The sequence below is a fragment of the Anas platyrhynchos genome, chromosome 4 (assembly GCF_047663525.1).
Source record: "Anas platyrhynchos isolate ZD024472 breed Pekin duck chromosome 4, IASCAAS_PekinDuck_T2T, whole genome shotgun sequence".
NCBI lineage: Eukaryota > Metazoa > Chordata > Aves > Anseriformes > Anatidae > Anas > Anas platyrhynchos.
This window is the reverse complement of record NC_092590.1, coordinates 36,023,597-36,047,047: the sequence shown is the minus strand read 5'-3', so window position 1 is coordinate 36,047,047 and position 23,451 is coordinate 36,023,597. Positions and strand designations below refer to the sequence as shown.

The following is a 23,451-nucleotide window of genomic DNA, read 5'->3' as shown; positions in this document are numbered from 1 at the left end:
TTTACCGTCTTGCTGAACCTCTTCCCACTGCTGCAAAAAGTACACTTCCAGTACACCCTCTCAAAAGAGCATGCTAGAAAAAGTAAAATTGAACATGCTCATGAAAGAGTTCTCCCCGCCCCTACATGTGCCCTAAATCATAAACTATTTGCCAGAATTTCCTTTTGAACCTCTCGTTCACATATCTGAGCACTGGGTTTTGTTAAAAACAATTGTCAAGTGCACTCTAAGCAACTTCAATCACCTGCTCCTATGCAAGGCATCCACATAATGTCTACTCTCCTTCATATTTGCTAGTACTACAATTCCACTGTGTTTGGACTTTCAGCCAAACAAATTACAGGATTATACTTTGTTACTGTGTAAATATTTTTTTAAAAACATACTTATCATAAACCAAGAAGATAACATTAAAAAACAGAGAATGTCATACATGTAAGTATTAAATGACCACTAAAACCTACATGTAACTTACAGAACACTACTAAAAAAAGTATTCTTTAAAAAAGTAACAGAAAATCCAACTGCATTTAAAAAACAACGTGCCTTTTGCATCAACTTTCCTTCTACTACACTTTGCACTATTACGTGGTCTCACTTCCTGGTTCGTCAGAAGCCATGCTATTTTAAAGTCAAAGGTGCTCACTAAAAACAAGGAGGAGGAACAATGATCATTTTTAAGAGATTTTTCGAGACTTCTGATAACAGCAAAGTGCCTTTGTAAACATAAAGACGGTTTCTCCTAATGTTTGGTGTCCTTCAGTAAGCAATCTTTAACAAGTAGCCGAATAGTTTTAAATGCAGCCCAAGGACTTTAACAGCACATATTACGTTTGTGGCTTAGACATAAGTAGGTAGTACCCTCAATTTTTAGTGAGATCTGAAGCATTAAAGACATTTCTACTGTATTAAAAAAGAGTATCAAACTATCTAAGTCATTAAAAAAGAGGGCACTGAAATCAAGTCCTACTCTTCCCAATAAACAAAGTCAGTAAAGCATGTAAACGAATTTCTTCCTGCCCCACTTCCCTGTGGGCAGAACATCCAAGTTCAAAGCAAACAGAAAGCAAAAAGGGGCATCAATGTCTTCATGGGAAAAGTTGTTTTGGCTGAACACAACAACATGTGTTCTGATGACAGCTTGAGTTACTACATCAACATTTAACTTTCTTGTTGAGTATACCTGTTGAATGTTTAAACATCACAATACACTTACCAACTCTAGCTAGAGCAACAATTTCTCTGAGGCAAATTAAGCCCGATGTTAAAGTTACTTCAAGTTTAAATGGGGATATAGAGGCTCGTATGCTGTACCTTCAGCTTTTGTAATTCTTAAGTGAGAAGAACCCAGCTGAAATGTAGTAAGGTGAAAGCATAAACACGCAGATGGATATTTAAAGACAGAAAAATCACGTCAAAAGAGCAAGGGATTCTTCTGCAGGCGTATGCTGTTCTTTTCCGTCACGGTTGAAACAGCAGTCGACTCACCAGATTAAACGTCGTTTCGAGTATGTCCCTGTTGGACACCTCGCCGACTTCCACCAGCCCCGTCAGCACGGCGAATTTCATCCGGATGCCTCGGATGGGGACTCCTGGGTTGAGCGGCTGCAGCACACTTCCCCCTTCAGCGCCGTTTCCTTCTCTCCCCGCTCCTCCTCCTCCACCATCACCTGTTGGCTGCACAACTTGCTTCTCTCCGCTCGCCATGGCTCCTGAGGCGGCTCCGGACGCGGGCGGGGGCTCGGTGAGGCGGGCAGGAGGGCCGGGGAGCCCTGCGGGGAGGTCCGGGGGCAGGTGGCGCCTCAGAGGAGCTGCCCCTCACAGGAGGCGTCTGTGGGCGCAGGTAGCGCGGGCCCTGAGGGACGAGCCGAGTTATTCCCCACCACTTACTCTCTCCCCGCGCCGTGACAGCCGCCGAGGAGAGCTCTCCCCCTGCCTTTTGATTTGATTTTATTTAATATTTTATTTAATATTTTATTTAACATTTTATTTCCCTACGCCCCCCCCCCCCCGCCACTACACCCGCCCTCTCCCCTCAGCCGCCGCCCGGGGCAGGTGCAGCCGCCCCCCGCCCGCACTCACCCAGCTGGGGCTGCCCCGGCGCCCAGCTCCGGCTCCGCAGAGAAGCGGCTGAGCCTCCCCCGGGCGGCAGCAGCAGCAGCAGCAGCAGCAGCAGCGGCGGCTGAGCTCGGGCTGTCAGCGGGCAGCCCCCACCGCCGGCTCCTCACCGCCTCACAGCAGCCGCCCCGCTCCCGCTCAGCGCCGCGGCTTCCTGCCGCCCCGCGCCGCCATGACAGCGCGCGGCCCCCGGAGCGCTGCCGGCCCACGGCGCCCTGCGCCTGCGCGGCCGGGTGCGGGCGGGGCGACACCGCCGGGGCGTGGGGGGGTGGGAGGGGGTTTGGGGGGGGGGGCGCGGCTCGCTCGGGGGCGCGCACAGGTGCGGGCAGGTGAGCGGCGGGAGCGCGCGCGGCGGCCGTTAGGCGGGAGGGCGGGCTGAGGGGGGAGCCCCGCGCTGAGGGGGGGGTTCTGTCAGGAGGTAGCTGGTAGGATGGCCCCGTAAATAAAGGTGTTTCTGGGAGAGACAGCGCGGTGTGGGGCGAAAAGTTACGGGGAGGGGCTGCTGCTGCAGCACACTGCGCCTTCAGGTGGCCCTGAGCTCAGCACGTCAGCGGGACTGCTGCTCTGAGCGGGGCCACGGCGGCTGTTTCCTCATTCCCACCGAAATTACCTTCAGTCATGGGTTAAAGCGTTGGGATTACGGTTTCTTAATACTTAATAACACGAGTCTGTGGTTCTGTAGTGACCTGAGAGTTCGCCACCTGTCTTTTCCCAGTGCTGATTTTTATATTCGTGTTTTTGCGGCAGAAAGAAGATTTGCTTCTCGCAGTAATTCTGTTAGCTCATAGACCATCCCTCTGATCTGCTTCAGGGATAATTCTGCTGTCCGTTCCTCTGGTATTGCAGCATCTTTTGTATAAAACTAAACAGTAGAGTCTTAAGTGGGCTTTGTGGAATAACTATCAGCTCCTTTCTGAGTTAGTCCTGAGATGGTTGTCTTAAACTGTACGCATTTTTTGCTTGAGCAGCTTAAAAGGTCTTTTTGTTTTCCTCAGATATTCACTGTGTTGTATACAAAAATTGTCATTCTTCTACATAAAGAGTCAAGTTTTGTAGGTGAACCTGGATTCACTTCATCTGACCTAGGAATAGAATTAAAGCAGAATATTTTAGTAGAGAAAACAACAACAAAACTTGGCAGCACACTGAAGTACAGTACATTTCCTTTTTTTTCTTTTTTTGATTCTTCTAAGGAAAAAATAAATTCATTCAACTGTGTTAGTATGCTTTTTATATTACCTTGTTATTTCACATGCATGACAATACAAGTACGATAATACACCTGTATACACTTGTAATTAACTTTGGTTGCCAAGAAGTTGCTTTATTACTCTTATTCAAGCATTGCCAGTCCCGATACTTAGGTGGAATAAAAACATACACAGCCCACAGTGATTATAGAAAACTGTAATACTAACCGAAGCTGGTAGTCACTGATAATGTAATGCTCATCATATTCGTTTTAAGCAACAACAGCCCCCACGTAAGGTGTTAGAAAAGTCTTACTCTAAAATAAACTTGGAAATGCTTATTTCTAATTTTGTTTTGCTGATAAACAAACACTGCTAGCCTATGAAAATTGCCAGGTACTCATCTAATTAGCATCGTGTCTCTCTGTTAACTACTGTTTTCATTTGAAAAATACCAAGGGGAGATACGTATATATATATATATATATATATCTTTTTTGAAAAAAGTTTTTCTTTTTTTTCATGTATTTGTTCATTTCTAATATAGATATGAATATTTTGGAGAAAAATCTGTGTCTTTGTGTGATTTTAATGTGATTCTTACAAAAATAATTGTAATTACTTAATTATACTTAATAAATTCTTTTGGTTTTATGTGACATACTTGGTATAATGTGTGCTTTATACCAAACACACACTGCAACATCTTTAAGCAAGTTGCAGTTTGCACACTTCCAAGTCCTAGTGTGCTATAATCCAGTACCGGTGGTACAACATTTGGCTTTCAGTTGTGCTGACTGTAAGAATGTGTGGTATTCCTCCATGTGCCCAGCCACACTTTCTGATCGAGCACATCTGTGTAAAGGTGGTGGTATCTGGGCAAATATGGCAGAGACAGAATAGGAAGGAAAGCAAATGTCCAGCTATTTTAGAAGTCAAAATGCTGATAAGCAAAACAATTTAATTTGTGAAGATTTCAAAGCCATTTCTATAAATTTATTGATTTATTTTTATTAATTTTAGGACTCAGTCCTCATCTTACTGAAGTGAATTCAAGAGCTCCAGTGACTACAATTCTTCTTAAGGTCCGTATGGAAATACATGTAATCTGAAAAATGTGAATAACGTCAGGAGAAAGCTGACAAGTTAACATTTTTCAAGTTCTTTTTAAAGCTGTCTATTTGGACAGCTGCTTGACTGCCCCAGTAAAATGTAGTTAAACTCACTTCTAATGCACAGACATGAGTTGAGCATTTTTAAGATCATTGTAACATCTCTCTCAAATTTGTTTTCTCTGTCTATTCAACACTGACTATGCAGCTGCTGTGTTCAGATTGCAATTTCTGATACTGTTTATAATCATGTTATTATTACCTCATGCTTCCCAACATAAGGTTTTTTTTTTCTCTTTTTCTAAATTCACCTGTTGCTGTAAGCTCTTTGAGAGAAAAATGTCCCTTTGTTATGTGTGCATACGGTGGATTACACTGAGGCCTTGATAACCACTATGGCAACACTGTTGTGTAAATAATAATGCCCTTTGTCAGAAGAGCAATATATATACAACTGCTGTTTGTTTATAAATTTGGTTTGGGTTTGTTTTGCTTTGCTTTTTTACAGTTGGCCACTAACAAAATCTTTATAGATGTATTTCTGTATTTCTCCTTGAAATTTTTTTGCTTTGTTGCATGATAATTCGCCTCATGGTTGCTTGGATCCTTTCTTTTCTTCTACATTACTGTGAGCTTTCGTTGTACACATTGTTTAAATGGTATTTTGAACTTTTACTAGCTAAACAAATTACAAAACGGGCAGTCCCTTTTAAGTAAGTGTATGTATGCACCTACATGGGATATATTAATGTACAGGCTGCATATTTCATATCTCTTCCCCCAAAAATGCAAATTTAATAGTAATTTCATGGGGAAATGTAAAAACTACTTATAACTCACTTGCACCTTTACCTGTTCTCATTGGCAGTATTAAGGAAGTTATGCTGACTCTATCCTGGCAATGGACAGCCTGACAACAAACTGTCTGCAAAGATATAAGCAGGATGTGACTTCCTAAAATGCTAAATAGACAATAGCTTCTACATCTTCCAAACAGATATGGCTAAATATACATTTCTGGTAAAATTACGCTAGTTACTAGACTGCATAGTTTCCTCTCTCCATATCTGTTCTACCCACAACAAACCCTGGGCATACCTTTGTGACATAAGTTATATTCCAGCCAGAATCACATTCACTAGTACCTTTTCTAGAATGCAGTAAGCACTGATTGCAGTCCTGAACTGGGAGGGAAATAACCATCAAATGTTTATTTTCTTAGTGTGACTGCCAGCACCTTTCCTTAAGAAACTCTTTAAGCAAAGTTGAAATGTGCTTTGCATGCTAGTCCTCCCAAAGAAAAATAAATCTGTTGTAGCTCTGGCTGATACCAGAGATACTTATAAATACTGTGTATTTTTTGCTTTCTAATTTGACTTGATTTTTATTCATGCCACAGCAACATGACAGCATCAAAGGTTTCCAAAGGCAGGATCGTTTCAGAGTTGTAGGCATAACTTGCAGATAGACAGATAGATATAGAAATGTGTGTGTTATATAAAAAGTTGTCATTTGTTTCATTCTATGGAGGGAAAAGAAATAAATCTTCAAATTGGCAGAAATTTCCGTGTTTTGAGTTCTGACTCTAATGAAACTCCAAAGAGGCCAATACTGTTTTGTCCGGGAAATAAAAATTGCTCCTTATTCTTGATGTTATACCACGTTTGGGAAAGAATAGTTTGAATATAGGTCTCCCTGACTGTGTGTACAAAAAAAAAAAAAGTACAAAGAAAATTGATCCACAATTCTTCTGGAAAACGGCTTTCTAAAGTGATGTGCAATGTTCCTAAAACATACCAAAGAAGACTGTGATTAATAAATATTAGCTATTATTCTAACTGGATATGTTATCATTTAATAATATTTGGATTGGTCTGTGGCTTGATGTAGAAATGCCTTACTATGTGTGTGTTGGTATTAAATTTCCAGTGGCTTAGTGGCAAAAAAAAAAAAAAAAAAAAGATACACTGGAATTCTGTTATAATGCTTCTTCAGTTCCCTTTCTATATAGTTTTATTATATGGTTACATTTATCCATATAATATATGTTAAGATGACAGTATTCCATAGCTGCTCTCCTGTTTGAAATTACAAGTATTAACAAAGGAGCAATCTCCTCTTTTTTTCCCTTTCTTTCCCCGTCTCCCTTAGTTACATACATATATTATTAGGAAGAGATGATAATATCTAACTTGGGTTGCAAACATCTGCAGTTTCTTCCTCTGAATCTGCACAGATAAACTCAGAAGTGTTTATAATCGTAATGCCGACACTTTCAGTCCATATTAAGCTACAGTGAGCTTGCGCAGTTATACACGTGCTATATATTCTTGACATTTTAATCTTAGAATTCCTCGATGCCTCCTTTTCTGGTTTCCCAGTTGTGTAGTTTGTGAAAGTATTGCCTTGCCTTTGATAAGTAGATGAATATGTTATAACTTTTATTTATGTTATAATTTTTATTTTTATTTTAAATTGGCTAAGTACGCATTTTCACATGCTAATTTTACTTACTCATTTTTAAGTATCCTCCTATCTTTAAGATCTTCATCAGGCCATCTATTACCAGGCAAAAGCAGAAATGAAAGAACGTGTAAAATTGTTTGGAGAATCAATTCTATTTATTGCTTTTCCTGTTATCTGTGTAGAATGCAACATTTGTTGTTAATCTTTTTCTGCTTTCTTTTTCTGTTTTAAAGTCACTTTAGAAAAAATAAATAAATAAAAGAAAATGAATTGGTAAAATCTATCTTAATGGATTTCAGATGTTTTTGTCCAAACTGCATACACCAATAGCCAGCAAATCCAGTTTGCCAATGAGGACAACAAGTGTCATGTTGAATCCTGTCAGATCTTACTATATTTTTGTGCAGATAAATAAATACTGCTTGACTGGCCTTGATTGTTAAAGGCAGTGGGGTATGTGCATCAGTCAAGGCAGGTAAAGTTCAGCTGGCTGCCAGTTTAGGGTTCCAAAGAAAATTGTTTTGATTAGATTTTTTTCATCCAGATAAAACAATGATAATTCTTTAGGTGATCTGTTCTCCATTTGGTCCGGTTCAAACTACCAGGGTAGTTGTCAAAAGCCCTCCACCCAGGATTTAGGGAAATTGGCTACATTAGGTAAAACTCATTGAAAGTATATCTGAGAAATATTTAAAGAATACCTCCCAACAAAACTGGGACTAACCCCTGTCTTAATCCTTCTCCCTAGGCTTCGCAAGTATGGTTACAAGTCTAAAATCCTAAAATCTTAAAACGCTTGTTCTACCTTCCACAATCAAATTTGAAGTGTCAAGCTAAGGAAATTAAAAAAATGATATAAAGGTTTCTCTAACCCTGACAACCTCAAAAGAAAATCACAAAGCGTGGATTAAAAATTAATTTAAACCACAGACTGGGAATGAACTCGGTAAGATTTTATGGAAAGTACCACTAAACTGTCTAAACTTAAGAAAAATATCCTTCCTGTAAAATGTTTAAATCACACCGGAAAGTACTATCACGTGTACTGGTTTCGAAGCTCTGCTTAAAGCTTCTGAACCCTCTGTTCAGCACTGATCAGACCATACCTGGGATGTCGCATCCCATCCTGGGCTCCACAGCGTGGGAGAAGCATGGACATGCTGGAGTGGGGCCTGCGATGTGCTGCAAGGATGATGGCGGGACTGGAGCACCTGACACACCAGGAGAGGCTGAGAGAGCTGGAACCATTCCATCCAGAGAAGAGAAGGCTCGTAGGGGATCTTTTCAGTGTGCAGAAATACCTAACATGGGAAATTAAACATAGCAGCTAAGAACTGGACCCGCTGCCAGCTGCATCTGTAGCAAGAGTAACTTTTGGCAGCTAGAGTATGCTGGAATAAAATACTCTGCCTTTAAGCAAAAAGAAGGAGAAGAAAAAATGCTTCATTTTATAACTTTTTATGACAAAATGCTTCTTGATCTTAAGCATTAAGAACTGCTTTAAAAATCCTTGGCTAGAAGTAAAAATCCAAATAAAAAAGCTGCTTATAAATCCCGTTGACCTTAAATGAGAGGTCCTCTCTGTTTTTACAGAGAACATAATACTTCAAGAGTGCAATGTAATCCCAAAATAAAGATTAGCGTTGCCAAAAGAGGAAGTTTTCTTTTGGTTAGGTGTGAAGTTTTTTTGCAGTATGCATTAAATGTTTTGTTTTTATTTTAATGCATTTTTATAATGTAGAATTTTACATTTTTTAGTGTAATTTTTTAAATGGTGAATTTTATTCACTTTTGTTTAGAAGCTTTATTAGTATATCTTCACTTTTCTTGATTGGCGGATTGCTGCTATCGTTGTTTTTAAATAGCACTGAATTAATGAATGAATTCTTAATGTCTCATCTAGTAGTATTAGAAAAAAAATCCATTTTCTCAGGAAATTATGCTGATGATGAGCTAAAGAAACTGCTTTAGCTTATTTCTCTTTCCTTTAGCTTGGAAAGGATCTTCAGAATGTCAGTGTAATTTCTTACAATATCCAAGCTGTGTCAGGAAATACCTCATCTCCCTCAAAGGAAATGCGAACTTTTACCAGAGTAAATTCTAAAGAAACTTACAAAACAACTCATTGTATACTTGTGTATTGTACTCTTAATGAGTACGCCTTACTTTTCCTTTTGAGTTATGCACCCTTACTATTTTTATTTTTATTTTTATTTTTGTGCTAAAAGATGTATTTGTTGTTGTGAAAGAACCCGATCTCTGGCAGTATTGTAGATGTTTACGTTGTCTTCTGCCGTGGTGGTAGACCCTACATGCTATTAGTTTGAGCAAAACTAATACACCCATGTAAAACATTAGCATACAGAGAGTACTACAAGCTGTTTTTCTTTGCTAAGGCCCTACACACTGAAACTTGAGTTTCTATGGCACATTTATCAGAACAGATAGCTGTATGCTTGAATGGTGTGCCAGAGGGAGACAGCCTTGAGTCTGTGCTTGTTGAGCCTGTGCTTGCTGCCTTGCTGTGCTGTTCCATGAGCCTGGGGGGCAGCTGCTCCCAGCCCAGCAGGAGCCGTGCCCACCCACCCATTTAGTAGCACCTGGCTCGCACTACAGGGTCACTTCTCTCATGCGTTCAAACTCCCCAGCTAAACCCAGGCTTGCTGCTTAAAAGGCAAGAGTCAAACACGGAGCCCAAATGAAACAAAAGACCTAGAAATAGTTCCATGTTACAGTTTTGAGGGGGATTATGAGAGGTTTTCTGCGTAAAACTCCAATGTGATCTCAGAGGATGTTTTGAAATCCCCTACAAATCACTTCTCACAGGAGCTGGATTAAGACTTGCGAGGTGAATGCAGTTACAGGCCTGTGACACATCACAGAAGGGGATAAATCACAAAATTAAACTTGAAACATCATGATTATTATGGAAACAGCTCACTATTGGTATGTGGTGTGATGCTTCGGTCATTTGGCTCTATTGTAGCGTTATAACAACAAAGATTAGAGATGTTACTGTGATGAACACATAAGCTATATAATCTCCCTCTGGCTTTTAGTATTTCTGCGGATAGCAACACTCTGAGGTAAAAAACATGGGAACAGACAAGCCTGAGGATTTCTGCTAAGTCATTGTTTCTCTGAGACAGCACAACAACTGGTGGATACCAAAAAAAAAAAAAAAAAAGAAAGGGGGCTACTCTCAGAGTTTGTGCTCTCTTTGTTTTAATTCTTTTTAAATATTTTTAATATATTTTGGATGGTATGTTAGCTTTGGCTCATGTTAAACTTTTACATTATAACTACTTTTAATTTTTTATCATCTCATTTTCTTTTTAACATAGCTCCCTCTGAAGAGATGCATGTGTAGGATTCATAAGGAGGAGGCTCTGTTGGAGGGAGAAAACTTCATAGTGGTGTATGTAGGAGGATAAGCAGGAAAACAAAGAGGAGGCAGTCTTCATGTTTTGGAAAGGAGAGGAACTGTTTCAAAATAGTGAGGCAAATTAAACAGGGGACAGCAGAAAGCAAAAGGAATGCAGACTAAGAGATTGTTGCATTAGAAGCAGGGATCAATGGCAAGGGGAAGGTGTACAGGGAGATAGTCGATACAGAGCAGTAAAGAATCAAGAGAATCAGTGAGTTTTAGGAATGGAATGCAAGCAGAAATAAGATTTTTTTTTTTTTTTTAAACTGTAGCATTTACCAGGCTCTCCCAAAATGCAGTCTCTTTCATTAGAATGTTATAATAGCCATGTACTGAGGAAAATTCTTCTATGTATTTACTTAATGAAATCACTGTAAGCTAAAGTGATTGAGGATTGTCTGAATAGATTAGCCGTGCTATTTTGCCTTTCAAGGCACTTAAACAGACCACCTTGCAAAGCAGCCAGGTTCTGAAAAACAGTTGCTTATTGTTAAGCATCAGGCAGTGTGGAAGTCCCCTGTCTTTCCTGAAGATACAAATCTTTCACATAATCCTTTCTATATTAGTCCCATTCATTGTATCTTCACTACATTTATGAAACCAGAGATCCACTGCTGATGCAGTTATCACCATCTACGGCCTTAAAAATTGTGCAAAATGCAAAATGCTGTGAGCATCGAGCTAACCCTGGGGAAAACAGGAGCTCTGGAGAAAATCTGTAATCTAGCTGCAGGGGTTGGCTATGGTATTAGTACATGGTTAAATTTTGTTTGAACTTAAGAAATTAATTGAGCGAGGGTAGATCTAAACAATCTCCACTTCATTATGTCCATTTTGGCTTGGTAACACTTGACCAGATGGTAACACATTGATAAGTGATTTTACTGACGTTATTGCAATTAGCCTGTTGGAAATGCCAATGCAGTACACAAAGCCAGTCACGGCTATTACCTAGATGAATACCGTGTGTGAAATTCGTTTTCTCTATGTTAATAAGGGGTGAGCTGTGGGACAAGTTGATTGAGTTGCATAGTGACTTAAATATGTTGTAAAATTATCACTCCAACCTGTTTATTATAATGTTACTAGTGAAAGGTAAAACAATATATCTGCAGCTGCCAGCCACCTAATCACAAACCTAAGAGATAAACTGATCCATTTCTGTTAATGAGGATTAGCCACCAGTATGGAAACTATTGATTTGCATCTGTGCAGATAAGTGAAATTAAATCTGTGATATGCTAGCACTCAGAAAACTCACAAAAATTCTGAGCCAGACTCTCTGATATGCTGCAGCCACATTGTCCTGACTATGTCAGCTTGTCTTCCATTAGTGTCAGCTGCAGAATTCTGCAGAGGTTCAGAGAGAGAAACTGCAGAGTTTCATGTATGTACGTATAGATAGTTTCACTGCACTAGCATTACAGTCATGGGAAATTAAAAAAGACCCTGAAGATCCGGAGTGTTTTTCAAAATTTAGTTTAGTGCTTTTCATAAATCTTAAATTCATACAGAAATCTACAGAAAACATTTTCTACAGAAAACATTCCTCACAGACCTTGTGCTTTTTTTTTTTTTTTTCAAATTCATGTCTGGAGGCTAGAGCGATATTCAATAGGATTGTTTTAATCAAGGGTCTGCATCAGATGAAGGAGCTGCAGAACACTGACAAATGCCAAAGGAGATAGTGGTACAATCAAAGCCTGGAAGAGAAGAAAAGAAAAAAAAAAAAAAAGAGTAGGGGCTTAGCAGTGCATATCCTATTTTCTTTATTTCTGCTCCATTTAGGAATGGTCATTTCTCATGTGAGAGAAGAGGAGAAATGGGAGACTGTTGCAGAAATAATCATGCAGCTTTGATTATCTAACAGCTGAGTAGGCACGGGAAATCTTTAGATCAGAGCTTCACGAGCTGTCACACATGCCAGCAGTGGTACAAGGACCGTCACTGAGTGCCCTAACGCCCAGAAAAGAGCCAGGAGCTGCTGCTGCAATGGTGGCTTTCAAGAATTACTTCAGGCACCGCAATTCTCCTTAGACCTGGCCAGGGTCTCCACAGCACTCTACCAGAGGTCTTATAAGCCCCCCTTCAGTTAACTCTGGTATCTGGATCCGCTTCCAGATACCTCATATGTCTGAGAGGAGATGAACAATGTAGGCTACCCCAAATTCTAAAACTTAGGTAGTTCTGAGGGAAAATCATTATGCCCAAGGTGGATTTTTTTTCCAAGTGTAGCTAATGCGGCACTAGTAATACTTTTCATTATTCTTAATTAAGACTCTTGTCTTTTTAACTTCTATTTTTTTTAATTACTCTGTCAAATTCATCACTAATGGGTTTCCTTTATCATAAAAAAGTTAACTTTCTTCTTCATGTTCCCATTTCTTTGTTATGTTCTTATGAGCTTGCAAATCTGTAAGCACTTTTTGCCATTTGCAACCCAGTGTGGGGAGGTCAGGATGTTTATAAGGACCCGGAATTCCATAAAATTCATTTTGTATTTTAGTTTTGATTATTGCCACTTAAGCGTGGTTATAACATCCATCCAGTTAAAAGTTCAGTTTCACTGGAAATTGCTTTTTTTTCAGTGAACCATTGCTAATCAAAAATGTATGAGCAATGCTTTCATAAGTAAAAAGAAAAAAAAATAGTAAAATACTCTCATAAGTAAAATAAAATAAAAAATGGAGAGTGAACAACTTTCTGTTCTAACATGGCCATCTGTCATTTATAAAGACATCACCCCATTAACCTGTCTAATCAACTCCATTCTTTTTTCAAAGTTGGTTGAGTAAGTTTATGAGGAGACGTAGATGTTCTCTTGATTAAATCTGTTGTAAAACGGCCTCCCTGGTGTTCTGCTTTGTGTGCATTTACACATATAAAGGTAATTACAAGTACATATCACTACTGTAAATTCCATGCCTGTCATATTACAGTACATGACATTTTCATTTCCTCCTGGTGAAAATGAAATCTGATATTTTCTGTTCAAGCAATAACGACCAATTAGAATTTGTTATTATTAATGTTTGTCCTAAAATGCTCCAAGGCATGAGGTGGTTTCCTCCGAGGCAGCTGAATTTATAATGTGAAAAAAAAGGGTTTTGACATGTTGTAACACCACCTTTGACCATTCACTCTCAAGCCTGGTTATTCCTTCAAAAAAACTGGGAGATCTCCATGGAAAACCCGCAATGTAGACAAGAACATTACTCAGTTCAAGTTTAAAGTGGAGAGTTGAAATAACTGATTCTCCTCAGCAGAAATGTCTGAAACGTATCTCTGATCTTCCCTCCCTGACATTTTGCTTTTATCTCAGGGATCAGAGCTTACTTCCCTTGCAAGTGAATGTAGCTCTGCAGAAGTCAGAGTCAGTTAAGCTGCATCAGTTTCTGACACGATTCGGCCAGCTATCTTCATCAGGGTATCTTCAGTGGCTTCAGATTCTACCAGGAATGGAGAAACTCTTGGAAACTCACCCTTTGAAGAACCGCCCAGGGAATGCATGCAGATAACTGTGCTATGTCGGGGAACCAGGTTAGGAAAGCTTTTCTAATATGCAGTCAATGTTTCTGTAAGTAGCTGAAATACTGAGTATGTCTTAAAAGCTTTACCAGTCACTTAGATAAGTTTCAAATAAGTGGTATTTGACAAAATGCCTATTTTATCTTTGCCAATTTCAGCCAGGTACATTTGTTTATTGCCTGATTCTCCTTTTATTTAAAATGTATCCTCAAACCCAGAGATGAGTAGAGTTGTGCATACGGAGAAATTTTTGTAAGGACCCTTCAAAGGTGACACACCCTAATTTTTAGAGGAGTACCGTTGGGGATTATTATAACTCAGTGAATGGGTCAGAGCACATCTCTTGGCAGATCTCAGGGTGTTAGAAATCCATAGGCAGGTTAAAAAAAAAAAAAGCATTCATACAAAAACAAGCACCCGTAATCTTGTCTCAAGAAGAACCAAGAATTTCTTTCTGGCTCTGGAGGGCCACTTCTTTGCCAGTTCATAAGCACATGTGGCATAGTCACACATAAAAATGTCAAATGATTCATCGTCTTTTTCTTTTCTTGAAGCAAACAAACACTTTGAAAAATAAGGAAGAAGCTTATGCCACCTTTACAATCTGAAAGCAAATGGATGTAGTCTCATGTGGCAGCTAGGAGAAGCAGCAGAGAGAAGCAGCAGCAATGGCAGAGTAAAATCTCTGAACTCCAGCTTGTTCAGAGAGCTAGCAGGCAGCATCTCATGGGAGGGTGCCCTGCAGGGGCCACACGGAGCTCATCAGTCTTCAAGGCCAGCCTCCTGAAAGCACAGGCACAGGAAAGTGGGTGGACAAAGCAGGAGGACAGTTTGGCTGAATGGGAAACTCCAACCTGGGTTCAAATGAGAAAAAGGAAGTGTATGGAGGTCAAAGTGGGGGTGAGCTGCACAGTAGGTACAGAAGTGTTGTGGGTATGCAGGGATGGAGTTAGATGGTTAACAACTGGAAGGAACACACTGCCCAGAAGGGTCATGGAGTCACCATCCTGAGGTCCCTTCCAACCTAACTTACCCAGCGACTTCACAGAATCAGTCATACATGCCAGCCTCAGGGCCCTCTCCATCTGAGACCAGAAACTCTACGCGCAGTCTTTATGTACACATAAGAATTGAACATAATTTAAACTTAGTTGTTGCATTTCTGTTGGCCTCTCTTTTCAAGTAGTTGTATGAAATTTATGTACTACTGTGTGTGTGCGTGTTTTCTTGGAGAGGATGTCAGTTCTCAAAGCAGAACCTACACTGTCAAGAGTATTTTAAAGATGGAATCGATAGAGATTTTTCTAAAGAAAAACAGACCAGAGGCTACCTTTTAGGGTTGTTTTTTTCTTGTTGTTGGTAGTTTTTAAATGTGTATAGGCAGTTTATAAAGGTATAATGTAACATTCCGAAATTAGGGGTATTTCAATCTGTTATTAAAAGTTTTCTCATTGTGAAAACTGGCAGATATATATATATAAAAAAAAAAAAAAGAGGTTTACAAATATTTTCAGATACCCATTCACATCATAGGAAAAAAAGCCCTGTGTTTTAATGGAAAATGCATAATAAGAGAGTGGCAGGCATTTTCTACACCATTCATTGCATTCTTTGTTCAACAAGTTACATGGATGTGACTAAAAATATTTACAGTGGGGAAGTGGACTAGATGACTTCTTGATGCCACTTCCTGTACAATATTTCTGTAATTTCTTTGTCAGGATATCACATTGTTACCAACCTGAGTCTAGGGTTGAGAAGTATTTCTGCATAAGCCTGTGCCTCTTGAAAAACACTGAGTTATCTTTAGTTAGAACATGCTATTTTGCTGAGAGAGATCGAAAAAAGGACTAGATTCAGAAGTAAAAGTTCACATTCGCTGGAAGCGTAGCTAGATGGATTTAGATGACAATGCCATATTTATTTAGTTATTGAATATAGTTCCACATAAGGGTATAGAATGTGTGCTTTTGTATAGGAGTACAGAATTTCAAGTGTACTTATCATTTCAGAACGATCTCTCTAAATTTAAGATTGTATCATAAAAAGATACAAAATTAAAATACGTGCTATTGTTTAGTTGTATGTAATCTCACTATTTGAATATTACAATTTGGAGTCTTGTCTAAGGAAACGAGGAAAAAATGAATAAAGGACCTGGGATTCAGCTGCAGAAAATAACCATAAGAATCCACATACTCATACAGGCTTGAATCCCAGTGCTACAAGAGTGTGAATGTTGCTGGGAACTGGATATGGTATTATTCTAGTGCTAAGTCTATTTTCTGCTTTTTGAAAAAGAATTTTCCACTAAGCCTATGACTGCCAGATTTCCTACACCGTTTTCTACCCTCAAATATTTTACAGGTTCCTCTCTCCTCAACACAAGCTGTAAAAGGGATGGTTTGGCTCTGGAACCGTGTATGCACCATGTGTATTACTCTGACACTTCAGACAGCTGCTAGTCTGAAGATCACAATTTGGAAAGCCTAATTTGAGCAAACAACCCTGTTCTCTGCTTACTGAATTCATTTAGCTAGCCACATTGTAAAGATCTTTGAGGTGAAATGTTACTCTTTAAATAATGCTTTATACTGAAATATTTATTCCTTCAAGGAAAATAAAAGTAATTATGTGATTTTTTTTAAATCTTTGTTACCTGATCTCTAATATTTTTAAAATGCCCAGCTAGCACAACTGATGATTAGACAAGTAGACATTCAGCCATGTGCCTTTTAGACAAAAACTTTTAATGTCACATTTTCTTTTCTTAATTTGAAATGGATGATGGATAAAATGCATGAGAAAAGTCAGATTTTTCTGCCAAATACAGCATAGTGGAAACCTTCTCATATAATGAAGTGTTAACTAAGTCATGCTTTTGCAGAGTGATTTAAAGTGTGACTCCACCACCAAGAGATTGTAAAAAAAAGCAGGGCTCCATGGTGTCTCAGTAATTTCAGCAAAGATATGCTGAGTTTGCAAGGAAAAAAGATGGCAATGTTTGGTTTGGGAATTTTTCCCTCCTAATTTCCACTCCCACAGACTCCTCCTTTGGGCTTTTTTGCATCTCATGCATCATTAGATGGAATAAATTATCATCAGACTAAATTGCATGATTAACGATAGCTGAGTTGGCAGTCAAGGGAGAAAGACTTTAACCTGCAGCATAGGCAAATTTGATAGGGAATAACCGATAAAGAAAATATTCACTCACTTTACCCATGCGCTTTGAAAAAAAAAAAAAAATACTCTTTCAGAGAAAAATCAGAGCTTGTAGAAAAGCATAATAATGAGATTTAAAAAAAAAAAAAAAAAAAGAATTTGTACAAAAAAAGATGCCCGATAGTACAGTTTCAGGAAAAGTCAGTAAGTCAATACAGGCAGAAAATTACCAGTATTATGGGTAAATATCAAACTCATCTAGAAAATACCCACAAAATCAGAAATTTTAGAAACAAATAGATAAATCTTGATAATAAATTATTTGCATATACTTGCTTAGCCAAAACAGGGAGGAAAGGAGGGAGAATAGTTGATTGCTTTTTTTCCTCAATGCAAATACTTCACACGTAAATGTCCTCAAACAAGTAAGCCTGAATAGTCCACTGAAGTGGAATCTAAAGGAGCAGAAAATTATAAAGCACAGGAATTATTTGGCCCCATCCTGCTTCATTTCCATAAGTAAAAATTAAGAGGTAGCATACAACCATTCCTTAAAGACCCAAATTAATATACATGGTTTTAAACTGTACTTAAAACCAACCAAAGCTAACAAATAAAATAAGTACCTGCAAGGAAACAATGTTTTGCAATTAAACCATGCAACTAATGCAGCCACACAAAAACACACCAGCTGTAGCAGCAGAACAAGCAGGCAAAATAGACTACTTAAAATAATCTGAAATATTAAAACAACTACCACTACATAGAATGCCCTTTTCAGAATCACTTACTCCATGATACAAATAATTATCAGACACCTTTTTTTGAACCAAATCACAGCTCTCGTGGCCTTATAAAACTGGCACAACGGTTGTATGTACCTGTCTTAGGAACTTGCTCAGCCCCCATTCCCAGCTTTATCTCTGTATATTTTGGTAACTGACAAAAGCGGGGCTCAACACAAAAATACCCCATGCTATCATCTCTTCCCTACCCTATGGTATGGGATCACCACCCTAAAGCAGCTGCAGAAGGCCTGATTTTCAAGGGAAGGGCAGATAAGGCCTGGATGGTGGAGCAGAGGGAGAGAAGAGTAGAAGGTTGCTGCTGCAGTGAGTACAACACCAGGGGGAGAGGGGCTGGAAGCACAGCGTGCTGCCCTGTTGTTAGTAGTGCTGGAGGGGAGCTGTGCAAGCAGTATTTTTTTTCTCAGTAATTTATGTGTTATGCCACAGTGTTTTGCTACAGTGGGATTCAAAATATTTAAAGTATTTTTAATTAATGAGGGCCTGCAAAGGAAGAAAGCTGTATTCATGCAAGGGAATTGGGAAAACACAGAGGTTCTGGTGTGACCACCACGATTCCAAGGAGCTAAGGAAAATATTGTCAAATGAGGCATACAGCTGTTTGCAACCAGACTTAGGCACTGGTATAAATACTTATAGCTAGCTAAATAAATGTAATTGAAGCAAAAACATAGGCAGAACATAAAATAAGCTATAGCAGTGCTACAAAAATATATCCTTTCACCAAGAATAAACATTGATGGCAAAGCGTTCAGTACCTGCTATATTCTGCCTAAATTACACCTGAACTGATAACTATTACAGCTAACCAGATGAAATTTAGGCGTGATGCGTATATTTGTGAATAACTGCTTGTTGTAGACAAAAGTAAAAAGAGCTATACAGAGCAAACCCTAATGCTTTTCCTGCACTGGAGGGTTTTATGAACATGTATATTAATCTAAGTGAATTTGCCATGGAAGCAAGACCTCAGGTTCTATCACAGCTCTGCAGAGATGCAGAGTTGTTTCTGCTTTTTTATATTATTTTATTATAATTAATATTATTATTGCCAGTTATGCCTGGCATAGCAAGAAATATGCTTATGTTGTCAATGAAACTTGCCAACCTGGAAGTGCCAGAACAATTGTATGAGCTTTCTGAGAATGGGAGAGGGGAATTTAAAACAAACAGCTTGTGCTTTGTGCTGCAAGTCAGGCAGAAGCTAAGGGAAATCTGGGAACAGTGTGTATTATGTGTGCTTCACAACAACTAAAATAAAAGGGAAGATTGCCTTTTTACATCTAGTCAGAATAATCTTCCTGGTTTCGATACTAAGTAAAATGCCGGTAATTGCTTCCTCGATCATGAGTACATAAATAAGTTATGTAAGAATACTTTGTTATGCAGTATATTCATAAATATTACATCTTAGAAAAAAAACCTCTGTTACGGAGAGCAACAAAATCTAGCTAGGTCTCTGGAGTTTTCCCTTTATTAAACTAAAACAGGCATTCTTAAAAAGAATTTCTGTTCTGAAGTTGAACATATTTAACTAGGTTGGCTGCATAGGTCAGAAAGAAGGGCCCAACACTACAGTTAGATTTTTAGAGTAGGTCTTTGGGTTTTAACCTGGTGAGTTAAAATACATATGTTTTTAAAAAAAAAAAAAAAAAAAGCATGGTTTCTGTTGATTACTTAATAACCGTATGTATGGTCTATATGTATATAAAGCAGGATTGTATAGAAGGGTCTGGCTTTGCTATGTTTTCTTTTGGTGGTGGTGTTTTGTTTAAGAGGCACTGTAAGATGAAACTCCTTTGGAATATATTTCTAAAAAAATTTTTGCAACTATCAAGAAGAAAGTGTTATAAAAAGGATGATCACTTGAACAGGATTAATAGAATTCCATTTTGTTCAGACTGGACATCTGGAAGGGCAATACTGAACAAGACTTGCACGTCCCTTTTTTAAGAAAGTCATATCCTGAAGCATTAACTGAGCTGTGTGCTATTAGCTCTCTGAGACTTTAAAGGTGCCCTTTATTTCATCTGCATCGTGTGACAGGGATAGCAACTTCTTTCTTCTAATCTGTGGAAAGATGCTTGGGATTGATTTAGTTTAGGGAAGCTGAGAACAGGCAAGTTTCTGATAATTAAATACCTCTAAAACTAGAAGGAAAGGGTACAACAGAATCCCTTCATGTTGAGGAATGTGATTGCAAAGGCTAGTAATAAAGGGTGGTAGAGATGAAACCCCAAACCTGTTAAGCAGTTTCAAGAGAAATAGAGAAAGCTAGAGCAGAAGACAGGAAATGTTGATTCCTCTGGGTTTCCAAAGATTTATAGGGAGCAACGTAAAACGTCCCTGCTTCTGAATTATGAAAGTGCATCTACCCCTAGGTGGGGGTTGCAGTCCCTTACGCTAGGAGGCAAATGCTCCCTTTATCCACAAAGCCTTCCTGTTACAAGTAGACCTCTGTCATTAAAGCCAGAGCTCCTCTTCACGTTACAGGCTGGCAGCACTGAGTTTCCTAAAGAAAGCAACTTCCTCGTGGTGCTACCCATAAAATAATTTACAGTAAAAGACTGCAAACAATTTTGAATCTCACTTGCCTAGTGTTTTCTTACAGGTAATCTATACTGCTGTCTGCAATTTAGTCAAAATAAGTTGTGTTTTCCTTTGTTGTTATTGTTTGTTTAACCTGTAGAGTTATCAAACTGTTTCAGCAGAAAGGGTGCCATTTTCTTCAGCTTATTTTTGCCTTTTTTCCCTTTCCTCCACTTTTATGTCTGAGCTCCTCATTGGAGCCTGACCAGAGAACAGAAATGTTACTTGATATTTCCGAGAAATGATATTTGGAGAAATAATTTCCTTGCTCTGCTTTAAAAAAGAAAAAAACAAAGGAAAAAAAAAACACTTTTGGAGCATTGCTTAACTGCAAATGCACATAGGGGGCTCATGGGATGCTAGGTTGTATTTGTGTAGCCAGCTATAGCTGTAAAAAATGAAGGGAAAATGCTACTTAAAGCAGAGAGAGCTCTGCAAAACAATGTGTGGGGTTATTCACAAAACAAAACAAACAAAAAACACACACACACACACTTAAATTCCCTAAGGACAAAGGATTTCACAAGGGGAAATCTTGTAGAGCTTGACTGATTTGTTGTTGTTGGGTTGTGTGTGGTGTGTTGTTTTTTTTTTTTTCCCTGTTACCTAGAGCAACACGATAGCAACAGAGTAAAGAGTGGCCCTCTGCCTTGACTACTTCAGTTGTGAAGGATGCTTAAAGGGAAAAAAGAAGTCTCTTAACGACAAGGCTTGATTTAATGAACTGTTCTCTGATATCTATATTTAGAAATCTTTGCCCTTTTTAAGAACTAGAGCAAGCCAACCCCATTGAATTGAATTATCACAGCCAACAGGGAAGTGACTGTAAAAGAAATAAAAACCAGCCGGTCCTTCACCTCAGCTACAGAGCTGCAGGTGAAGTTGTACAGCTCGGTGCAAGTTAAGAAGGAAACAGAGAAAGGGAAATTCCCTTTTCATTGTTGAAAAAAAGGTGGGAAAGAAGGGTGAAAATGCTTCTTGATAACGTAGTTTGGAGTTGATAGATTATCTGTTCCATTTTGGAACTGCCTGAAATTGTGTTGAGGCATAAAATCAAGGGCCAAAAGAAGCTTCCTGTTTGGCACAGTCTAGAGTCACAGAAGGAGTTAGGATGCAAGGGGCTTCGGAGGCCTTCTAGCCTGATCCCTGCTCAAAACAGGGCTAGTTTCCAAGTTGGATCAAGGTTAAATGGACACTTCCTCCTAAAGAAAATGTGTAAAGAGAGAAGAAAAGAACTGTAAACATTTCAGCTGCTCGGACTGCTACAGGCTTTTGAAGTATTTGCTTACCTTTTCAATTGTCTGTTTGAAATACTGGGCAAAAACATCAAGCTGAAGTGCCAGGGCAATTGACCTGATCCGGTGTGACCTTCTTTCTGGTGGGCTTCCTACCCTGTTTGTCAGGCTCCTCTGATTTTGCTGTTTTTTGTTGTTGTTGTTTCTGCCTCACGGATCACCTCTCATTTACAGCTGATTCCAAACTCACTTAGGAGGGAAGCACCGAGGAATAAAATTGCTGATCTTTTTGTGTATGGGAGTCTCTGAGTGGAGAAAGCCTTCAGCTGCTGGGCAGGGCAAAACAAGGGCAAGTACTGACAGGTGAACAGATTATAGGTGGTATCTCACTGCGAAACGTCTAGGAAAACCTCAAAAGCTGTCCTCTGGAGATGCATAATTTCCAGAACTAGAAGAAGTGGTTTATTTGTGCAGGTGAGATTTTGCAGTTAACTCAATCTGCAGCAGGGAATCCTAATTAACAATGTGCTGACAACACAGGAAAATAGGGAAGAGTCTCTTGCAGTCCTACAGCTTGGAGAAGGAGGCTTCACCTTCTCACGTTGGAGGTCTTTTTCCCTGCCATTCAGGAGAAAAACCTGAAGTGTTCTGTTGTTGTTTTTTCATTTTTCTCTTTTATTTTTTTTTTCCTTGAAGCCTGATTACCAAAGAGGTAGTAAGCAGGAGGTCTGCTTTTGTCTGATTAAGCTCTCTGTCTGATAGTGTGAGCTGCTGATGGAATCCAGTTGCTGTAGGCATGCAGATGAAATTCCAGGCTAGCGTGAAAGAAATTGATGAAGTAATCAGAACTGTGCCTGCTGCTCTGGTTTCATTTGTAAAACATAACAGATGGCTTTTGTGTGGCTGACAACTACCCCTTCGCAAGTGCAGGATTTTTATTACCCTGGACATGTTGTAACTCACGACTCCGAACAGATCCAGAAGCCCCAGCCTCAGAGCCGTGCTGCCGGCGAGCAGTTGTAGCGCTGCAGAGGGACGGGGCTGGGATCCTCCACCACAGGCAAGGCAGAGCTCCTGCTTCTGTCCGGGGACAGCAGTTGCCTGAGAGCTGGGTGGTTCAGTCCCTGATCTGCTGAGCACCATGCAGGCACCTGGTGTGGGACCGAGCCCACGCTGCAGCTGGAGCTACCACACACGGGCACCCTGCTGGAAGGAGGGCTCCCATCACGGAGCAGGGTGTGCTGCTCATAGCAGGGTGTGCTTCCCGTGCCCTCAGCATGTGGCTCCGGTTGATGAGTGGAAGGATGTGCAAGCAGGAAGGGGGAAGTCAAGGAATTGGTGAGCTGCGCTCACAGGGCTTTAAGCTGGTCCTCAGACATCTCCCGTGTAATGCGGCTACTGAGAAACCAGCCAGGACATCTTGTAGTATTAATTACTGTGCTTGCAGCGTGACTGCCAGAGCCTGGGCAGCTGGGATCACACGGTGTGTGTGCTTCCTTAGCTTCTAGGCTGGGTTTTTATGGGTTTTGCTGGACTTACGAACAATAAGTGCCTCAGGATGAAGCGCGTGGAACACACAGGGCAGTACGAGCCCTCTGTGAGGCGCGGCACCGTGCCCTGCAGTGCACGAGGGGCGATGGGAGCTGATTATTCATGAGGAAGCTGGAAGCTGCTGTGACCATGCACCGTGACCTGCTAACTCACACAGCAGGCTGCTCCGAGGGAGCTACAGCCGAGCCACAGCCCGCTGAGGGCACAGCGCCCACCGCCCACCAGTGGCGCTGCCCTGAGGGCGGCGGGACCCGGTGCCCTTGA

The 23,451-nt window shown here is 39.9% G+C and overlaps 1 protein-coding gene and 2 long non-coding RNA genes across 10 annotated transcripts in view; 1 reads left to right on the top strand and 2 right to left on the bottom strand.

The window, feature by feature from the left end:
• LRBA (LPS responsive beige-like anchor protein) overlaps positions 1-2,341 on the bottom strand; it is a 391,064-nt gene extending 388,723 nt beyond the window's left edge. For 2 of the 4 annotated variants that reach the window (XM_072037390.1, XM_072037391.1), the window contains exons 1-2: positions 2,083-2,341; positions 1,489-1,855 (exon numbers count right to left, since the gene is read on the bottom strand). In XM_072037390.1, coding sequence (XP_071893491.1) covers positions 1,489-1,707 — 219 coding nt within the window. In that variant the 5' untranslated portion in view covers positions 1,708-1,855; positions 2,083-2,341. The remainder of the gene's footprint in view (positions 1-1,488; positions 1,856-2,082) is intronic. The other 2 variants (XM_072037392.1, XM_027456668.3) reach the window with 1 other exon arrangement.
• Positions 1,604-10,077, top strand: LOC101798735 (uncharacterized). Of its 5 annotated transcripts, none has more exons than XR_003497009.3 (4): positions 1,604-1,744; positions 2,866-2,955; positions 4,332-4,393; positions 7,635-10,077. It is a non-coding gene; the product is annotated as an uncharacterized lncRNA (long non-coding RNA). The 5 variants fall into 5 exon arrangements; XR_011809071.1 differs by lacking the exon at positions 7,635-10,077 and adding an exon at positions 5,289-7,156 and having other exon boundaries at positions 1,605-1,744; XR_011809074.1 differs by lacking the exons at positions 1,604-1,744; positions 7,635-10,077 and adding exons at positions 2,230-2,351; positions 5,289-7,156.
• Positions 2,575-23,446, bottom strand: LOC113843561 (uncharacterized). The gene is made up of 3 exons (XR_005265231.2): positions 21,691-23,446; positions 7,993-8,187; positions 2,575-3,200 (listed from the first exon to the last, which is right to left on the bottom strand). It is a non-coding gene; the product is annotated as an uncharacterized lncRNA (long non-coding RNA).
• Positions 23,447-23,451: the final 5 nt, after the last annotated feature.